The sequence below is a fragment of the Cryptomeria japonica genome, chromosome 5, assembly GCF_030272615.1.
Source record: "Cryptomeria japonica chromosome 5, Sugi_1.0, whole genome shotgun sequence".
In the NCBI taxonomy this organism is placed as follows: Eukaryota; Viridiplantae; Streptophyta; class Pinopsida; order Cupressales; family Cupressaceae; genus Cryptomeria; species Cryptomeria japonica.
Genome location: NC_081409.1, coordinates 711,835,374 through 711,844,949, shown reverse-complemented (window position 1 = coordinate 711,844,949; position 9,576 = coordinate 711,835,374). Strand labels below are relative to the sequence as shown.

The 9,576-nt window shown below is 33.6% G+C and overlaps 1 protein-coding gene across 1 annotated transcript; it reads right to left on the bottom strand.

Moving 5' to 3' along the window:
• Positions 1-2,975: 2,975 nt before the first annotated feature.
• On the bottom strand, positions 2,976-5,360 carry LOC131042162 (G-type lectin S-receptor-like serine/threonine-protein kinase At2g19130). Its single transcript, XM_057975497.2, has one exon. The coding sequence runs from the start codon at positions 5,358-5,360 to the stop codon at positions 2,976-2,978; it is 2,385 nt and encodes a 794-aa protein (XP_057831480.2).
• Positions 5,361-9,576: the final 4,216 nt, after the last annotated feature.

Genomic DNA, 9,576 nt, shown 5'->3' with positions numbered 1-9,576 from the left:
CACACACACACATGTATATATACATAGATATATATATTTATATTTATGTATATATACATATACATACATAGACACACACACACATATGTCTTTATATATTTGATACAAAACAACTAATTTAAATCCTTTCACATCTTTGACTCTCTCTTTCCCTTTATATTCTCATCTCTCTTACAACTATCTCTATTTCTTTATCACTCTATCTCAATTTTTCTATCTCTATATACTTATTTCTCTATGATTGTCAGCACAAAATGATTGATGAAATTAGTTTCTCTTTTCATTTACTAATTCTATCCTTCTATTCTTCTCACTTTGTCTCCCTCCCTCTTTCTAACTCTCTCTTGTCTCCCACTATGCTTCTCTAACTCCCCCTCTCTCCATCCTTCTGTTTTCCTCCTACTTGTACTCTTTCTATATTTCTTTTATTCTCTATTTTACCTATCTCTTTTAGTTGTTTCTCACTTCCCCTCTCCCTCTCCATCCATGGAAATTAATTCTATTTATAATGTGAAAAATAATATGTTAAAATGTACACAATTATATATTTAAAAAATATATTATATTATATTTATATCTAGAAAATTTATTTTCCCTTCTTGATGGCATCCATTAATGCTAGTATAAGGACCATAGAAAAAGAATTCCCTTGTCCTCATTTATCAACATATCAAAACCCTACCCTCTCCCTCAACTAGGGTTCTTGAGGCTTTTAGAAATTCTAAGGAAGGGGACCATGTTAGTCTTTCTGGATGAAGAAGACTATAACATTGATATGGAAGACTCTGATTCTGATTTTGGGTATTCATCAAAGAGTGGCTACCAAGCCAAATGTGGTAGAACATCCCCTATTTCCACTTCAAATTTTGATTCTCATCCTTCTCACCAGTCACTTCTGGATAAATCTGTCCAGGCCCCGAACTGAAGTGATAGACCCCCCTTCCCAAAGGAGCTCAATTCTAATTCTCCTTTCCTCTACATGGAAAGGGAGAATTCTAACAATGTTTTGTCCTTAGCCAGTGATGCAGCTGTTGACAATTTCAAGATGTTTAAATGGGCCTTTCATGAAATTAAAGATATCAATGTGGGAATCTGGGCAATTAACAATAAACAAGATCATTATCAAGCTATAAAACAATGGACAGTTGATTAGAGAAAGACAATTATGGATTTAATGCAGAAGACTATGGGAACAGTTAGTGATATGAAGAAAGACTATGACTACATGATTTCTCAGTTGGAGGAAAAAATCAAGAAATACTTTGAAGATAGACTGAGTAAGATGGAGAATAAATACCAGCAAATTAGTGAAAATCTAATATCTTCGGTTAGCTTCAGTCAGAAAGTGGTTAAGGACTTGGATGCTAGTTTAAATACCATGGTTGGAAAACTAGAAGCCATCCATTAGGAAGGATCTATAATGGACGTGGAGGCATTGGATAAAAATATAGAGGATACAATGGGAGCTTGCAAGAGAGCTAGCGCTAATCTAAAGAAGAAAAGTGCTAATTAGGATATCCAGAAGCTGAAGAATATTGTATTAAATATGACTCAGTTGGAAACTGAGGTTGCTGAGGCCCCTGAAAACTTGTACTAGTTTCTACCTTTTTCTCTCTTTCCTTGTTTTTGGCTTGGTGCTGGTTTTTGGGTTTCTTTGGGCTATGGTGGAATTGACATATCTTAATGCAACTTTTTGATGCAGTTCTCTGCTAAAGGGTTTTGGGTCCCTTCAAAACCTAATTTTTTCGTAATAAAAAAAACATATATTACATTGAATATGACGTATAGTAATAAAATAGTTATAATATAAATGTGATAAATAAATTATATATCTTAAATATATAGGAGTTCATATAAATACAAATTTTATAATAAATAATAATTAAAAAATCTATTTAGTAATTCTTATATCATATACTGTATAATAATTCTACATTTTGAAAAGATTGTATAATATTAGTAAATAAAATAAAATAAAAAAATAAAAATCCATTCACAGTTCAAGCATACATACTCTAATGTTACATAATTGAAAATTAAATTTTAAAATCTACGACAAGTTAGCATGATATAAACTAATGAAATATTATATCTTCTTCTATCTTTGATTATATCTATGAAAATATATTTTAAAATAATATAGAGTTCTCCATGTTTCTTGTATTGAGAATTTTATTTTTAAGAAGTTTTCTTGATAATAAAAATTGGGGATGGTACTCAACAATCAAACTTCTTTTCACCATCTTGTATTGTTGTTAGACATTTTCAACCATTGATTTTAACACTTGACATCTTCCTTATGCTCTCTTGTAGTATCATCCTGATGATGGATCATGAAGTGTGATCTGAAACATTGATGCAAAAAAAATTGACACAATTAAATCCAAAAATAATTTCGCAATTATCATCATGGATTGTAGAAATTTGATATCATTAAATTGATTCAAATTTAATATTTTAAAAAGATTTTTTAACTTAAATATATAAATGTAATTTTTATTTGTATTTAGTGTTAAATTATGATCTTATAGAAGGGTTTCAAAAATTATTTATTTGAAGTAAGAGAAAAATTATTTAATTGAAATAAAAGATTCCTTAAACAAGACTACCAACTTCCATTAAAAAATTCATATGCCCACCCACCCATTTATTTATATATAATAAAATTCCATTTATTAAAATTCAAACACCATTAACTCCCTCTGAAAAAAGTCAGCCCACTTATTTATTTATATATAATTTTGAGATATCATAATATTCTATTTATTAAAATTCAAATACCACTAGAAAAAGAATCATATAAAACCACTCATTTATTTATTTATATATAATTTTGAAATATGATAAGATTTTATTTATTAAAATTCAAACCCCACTAACTCTTATTGAATAAAATCATATAAGACGACCCACAACAAAATACATCGTAGCTTTTGTGCATTTTCCTACATTTTAAAATGTATTACCCGTTTACATTATTTGACAAAATTGTCATTGCTATCTCTATCAGTCTCCGTTCGGTCCGCTTGTTTTTCCTCGACAGCAGAACTGAACATCGGTGGAATTTGAGGGTCCATCTTCCCTTCTAGCATCCGCACCACTTGTTTCATGCTTGGCCTCATCTCCTCCTCCCTTTCTATGCATAACAACCCTACAACACTTGCTCTTCTCACCTCTTCAACATCTGCCTCCGCCGCAATACTTTCGTCCACAATATTAATCATCTTCCCCTGGCAAATTTGAGTAGCAGCCCACGCGGGAAAGTAATACTTACTTGAATCTTGCACACTTAAATCTAGACTTCTTCTCCCAGAAATGATTTCCAAGAGTGTAATACCAAAACTGTAAACATCAACCTTGGGAGTGATGGGAAGACCGGAGATCCACTCTGGAGCTAAATACCCTATCGTTCCTCTTGTTGTGGTCAGTACGTTGCTGAAATCTCTACCCACAAGCTTTGAAAACCCAAAATCTGCTAATTTGGGTGAAAAATTACTATCCAGAAGAATGTTCTCGGGCTTTATATCGCCATGAATGATGCGATCTCTACACTCCTCGTGGAGATAAACTAAACCTCGTGCAGTGCCTAAAGCGATTTGGAATCGTGTCTTCCAGTCGAGTATCTTCCGTTCACTTTTGCAATTACTGGTGAACAGTGGGGAATTTAGAGAGCCATTGGGCATGTAATCATAAACCAGTAACCTTCTGGAACCTTCTGCACAAAACCCTCGAAGTCTAATCAAATTAGCATGTTGTATGTTGCCAAGAGAACTGATTTCAGCTCGGAACTGTTTCTCATGTGGTCTTGAACCTTCCAATTGCTTCACGGCCACAAGCGTACCATCTGTTAGAGATCCTTTGAACACTGAGCCGAATCCTCCCCTTCCTAACTTGGACCTGAAATTCCTTGTTGCAATCTTCAACTCCATGTAACTAAACATTCTAAGACAAGAGTCTGAGGAATCCTCACGTATCTCATTTGGTGGTCGTAGCCGATACCTTTGCCACATTAAGAATAAAAAGATACTCAAAGCAAGGGCGAGAGCACTCACAATAATTATGATTTTCTGTTTGGAGGAGGACGGTGATTTATGAAACTTTGGAAGTGCAGAGGCAGCTGCTCGAATGGAGACAGTAGGTCTGCTGTCTGATGGACGGTTTTGCATGTTTAGCAAATCTCCGGACCAGATTTGACAGGTGCCTGAAGGAGAATTGAAAGCAAATGCAGTGCACGAGCAGTTACGGAGGCAGGCTTTCTGGCAATCCTCCTTTGTGGGTGCAGGGTATGACAAAGCTGAATCATCAGGCAACGTTGCACCAGAGTCGATAAATTCGTCAGTGCTGCCTTTTTTGGTACTGCAGTTTAATGGGCTCTGCCGAACACAGCCACTAGACCACCAGTCTTTTGAGTCCCAGGTGTGATTATCTGCCGGCGAGAAGCCTTCCACGCAGCTGCAGAACTGAATGTTGTTGGAGTTACATCTTCCATAAGCGCCACAAAGACCATATACATCACATTGATCTCTTGGGCGACTACCCACCATGATCGGTTCAAACCCATCATACAAAGCAATTGGTTGTATCACTCCGGACTTAACCTGGAGAAAACATGAGATCTTGTCCACCAATTCATAACTGATATACAAACCAGAGCTGGTACTTTCAAGCCTGAGATTGTACAAGTCTCCGTTTACCAATTCCGGAACTGCACTGAAAAAATGGCCGTCCCAAGTTCCACTCTTCCAATACCGGATAGAATTGTTCCATGTTAGCACGAATTGTTTTTCAGATGAATCCAAGTGAAGGGAGAAAAGGCCAGGAGCGGGATCCTTTGAGTTTTTCCAAGCGATTAGCTTTTGCTGTCCACCGAACTTCATCTCGGGCAACCAGATATCTACAGGATAGTCGAAACTCTGCCAAACAGTCTCAGGTTTTTTGTCATTTCTCAGCATTATAAAATTACCAGAATCTAAGAGCACAGCCCTTGAGACCTTGTTCGATACATTGACAGACCAAAGAGACGTGCCCTCTGCATCAAACAGGCCCAGATTACCCTTTTTTGATAACTTCAAAACGCCAGGCTTGTTCTTCGCCGGATTCTCCCTATTAGCCACCCAAACAATGACCTGCTCTGGTCTCTTGGCATACCAGATGCCAATATACCAGTTATTGCTCCCATTTGGACTGAAAAATCCCAATCTAAACGTGCCATTCTTTGAAATTATTGTCTGATTTTCAATCAGCGAGGCGCCCAAGGAAAGAGAATCTCCCCTACCAGTAGATAACCCGTCACAGTTGCAAATTATGATTAACAGAGTAAGAGCGAACATCGTATATGCTGGAAGGCCGTTCTTCCCCATTTCCGTATTGTTAGTTTTCATATACAGCGCTTAAACTCAGAATATATCTTCTGCTCTTAATGCCCGGGGTCAAAGTATTGTTCATGACGCCTGTGCCTGGGTCAAGTGTGTTAAAACACAAAACTGTTTTATAATAATAGCCTGGCCTACATTTTCAGTGCGTAGATTACCAGATCTACTTTTATAGTGGTTTACACATACGCTCATTATATATATATTATCTAGTAGAATTTATAATAACGTGGCCTACATTTTCAGTGCGTAGATTACCACATCTATTTTTATAGTGGTTTACACATACGCTCATTATATATATTTTATCCAGTAGAATTATGTTTTATTATAAAATTATGGTTTAGATATAGACTGACTTTATTGAGTGGAGCTTGTGTTTCATTAAAAAAAATTATGATCCAGATATATCTAAATACATTCTATCTAGTAGAATTTATGTTTTATAATGAAAGTGGTCTAGCAGTATCTAATAATTAGATATCCCATTTAGTAGAATTTGTGTTTTATAATAAAAAAGGTCTAGATTCATTTCAACATCTATCCAAATAGGATAGGCATTCATTCAACCGGGATGGGTGTCTAACCATACAAGTTAGGCATCTAACCATACGGGCTAGGCATGTAGCCATACGGGTTAGGCATCTATACATACGGGACTAGGCATCTAACCATACGGATTAGGCATTTGTCCATACGGGACATGAGGTTCAATCTATCCAATCCAAGATAGGCATCTACCCAAATGAAGTAGGCATCTATTCATAAGAATAGGAAATGATCTTGCCAGAGACTTGAGACTCATCGAGACCATCCGGGTCCTGAGTCACTCTCTAAAGACTACACTCCCCTACTAGGAGTGCACCAAGGTCGAGGTCCTTAGGAGTATAAAAATAATTACATAAACAAGCTTGAGTTTCATCTCGCAATTCGGCCTAAAGCCTTAGGAAGTCAAGCAAATCCATATGGGATTTCTTTTGAGTATGTGTTGAATCAAATACAAGTGAGGATAAGTAACCAATAAAATAAAAATCAATTGAAAATTTTGGGTTAAGTTAAGTGGGTTATTACATAATAAGATATATAAATTTATGTTTTATAATTAAAAAAGGTTTAGATATACCTAATTAGATACACCACATCTAGTAGAATTTATGTTTTATAATATAAATATGCTCTAGATTTACACCGAATAATATAAAACCGTCTAAATGAACCCATATTTCATCTTATCTAGTTAATCGCACATTTTCAATCACATTTTTACCTTTAAAGTATTTTTTTTAATGTATTATGCATACTTTAAATTTAATGGGAACGCTTACCATTTAAGTGTACTTTGCATATGATTGTTATTCAAAATTACTTTTTGTTTCTCATTAATCTATAATATTTATTTTATTTCTCTTAACAAGGTTAATAAGGCCAAAGATGTGAGAGATATATTAAGAAAATATTTCAAAGATGTGAGAGATATATTAAGAAAATATTTCAAAGTTATATCAATTGCATTGAGTTCATCAACTCCAAACTAAGATCTAGGATTGTAGTTGTATCAAGTTTTTTGATGTAACAACAATGATACATACATGCTATTGCATAAGTATAATGATTATTAATCACTAGAAACCTTACCCACAATAGTATTTTATAATAATAACTAGTTTGCTATAAAATTTTGTCAGGTGATTGTAAATATTTAATACATGCATTATGATCCCATGAATTTTTCAATTGCAAAAATATTAATTAATGTTGATTCTCAAGTATGGTTAAATATTATTGTATAGGTTTATAGTCTATTGTTAGTGTGTATTTTGCAAGAGGGTTGTGGAGATTTGATATGAATTTAAAAAAAATATATATATATTTCTTAGGGTGAACAATCTTATCAAAATGTCCATAACTTTTGAATAAAATATTACTTTCAAGGAAAATTATGATTGAATATTATTTTCAATGTCCTAATTCAAAATATATAACTATATATTGATGATATATATGCATCGATTCATAAAAAATATTAGATTAAAAATACTCATATATGCAAAAATATCAATTAATGTTGGTTCCCAAGTATGGTAAAATTTTAGTTTACAATTATATAGTCTATTATTAGTTTGTATTTTGCAAAGAGAGTTGTGGACATTCAAAGTGGATTATTTTAGATTATTTCTTAGAGTTCTTAATCTTATCAAAATGTTGATAAATTTTAAATAATATATTACTCTAAGGAAATTTCTAAATTGAATATTATTTTCAATGTTCTAGTTTAGAAAATATGATATACTATTAATTATATATATTTTAACATTAGTAATTTGATTTGAAATGCATATACGCATATACATAAAAAAGAGATGTTTTTTAATAAAAAATATTTTTTATTTATTTAAATATTATTAATTAATTTATGTCATTTTTATATTATTAAATTTTTTGAGGTTAGTCATATTGATATTCTTTAAGTCCATCTTGCAAAGACTATAATTTTTTATTTTATTTTTTCCTTGGACTTATTCATATTCACAATGTTCATTTTAATTTATCACCTTCCTCCAAAAGTTAAATTATAGATTTGAAATTGAATTATAAATTTTAAACTCCTTATAAATTATCATTTTCTTCAATGTTATAAGATGAAAGATTTAATTGAAACGAAAGACATGGCCAGAACAATACATAAATGTATTGTCATGACATATGATTTATTTTACTTGTAAATTTCAAGGAAATGGGAGAAAATTTTTTGGATGACGAGGTGGACTTATTAGTGGGAGAGGAAAGAACTATTATTAAATACAATAAATACAAGTTTTATGGATTATATTATTTATTAGTTGAATTACATTTGTTTAAGAAATGAATGGTTAAGATATTTTTAATGGTTATTTTTTTAATGAGGATAACATAAAGGGTTTTACAAGAGCCCCATACTTTCAATGGTTATATTTTTATTTGGAAATTTTTAATGCTCAACTGACGAGATGGTGAGTAAGTAGGGCTCAAATGCTTCACTGTGTCCCTCTTTTAGGGATGTCGTCACCAAATAGGGTTTGTGCAACGGGGCTGCGAATGCTGTGTGGGATGCCCAACCAAAACGGAATAGATCGATCTCTGAATCACAGATGCTCACAAGATCTGCTAAAACAATCCCTCTTAGGTGGATTGCAACCTCTCCAGTCCTGATTTCTTATGAGCATTTAAAGAAGTATATCTATGATGGGGAGAAGTTTTACATTTCCAACGGATTGATTATCCAATTCAATTAGATTTGGCAAAAACTTTTAGATCTACACAACTCGATCACATTTGCTTGGAAATCTATGCTTAGAGGTAATGTGGAAGTTCATCCTTGTTCTAACGGGTTTTTCATTGTTATATATTTGATTGCAAACAGGATTGGGATGCTAGCCTCCAGGATTGGTGGTGCTGGGAAGAGTCGTCTTCTACTCAAACCTTGGTATCTTGAATTCAATCCTCAATTTGAATCCTTTTTGGTGAAGTCAGTTTGAGTCCACCTTCCAAATCTTCCATTATAGAATTGGTCTGAGGAATGCTTTAAAGCCATTGACAATACTTTTGGTAATTTTTTTTGCTGTTGATACAAAATACTTCCAATTTCTTCTACACTACATTGGCTCACATTTTGGTATGTTTGGACATTTCAAAAGATATCCCTGTAGAGATTACCTTTAAGAATGATGATCACAACTGATCACAACCGTTGGACTATGAAGGTTTATCATTCCATCGTCGAAGTGCTTTGCAACTGGACATATGACTCATAATTATTCTAGACCTAGAAACAATGTTGAGCATCAATCATGGTGGAAGAATGCCCTTCCACACAGTTATTCAATAAATTCTCCTTCAAAGAATATGGGAAAGGAATTTGATTCCTCCCAGGATAACGTTCCTTCGCAAGAGATAGAAGCACATTTTGTAGGCAAAGTGATGGCAAGTTCAGTGGCTGCCCCATCCCATATTTTAAAGGCAACAACATCTACAGAGCAGAGTCACAATTCTCCGGGAGGCGATTCTTCTATGATTTTAGAATTTTTTCCAATTGCTTTGGGCTTGCCAAAGTTTGATGGCTTCAGCTCCAAGGGAGATATTCAAGTTGGGCAAGTTGGGCCGAGTGTTTTGGGGGAGAAGAACCCCCTAGTAGAAGTTGAACCAAATACTTTGACCTCTTCTCAAA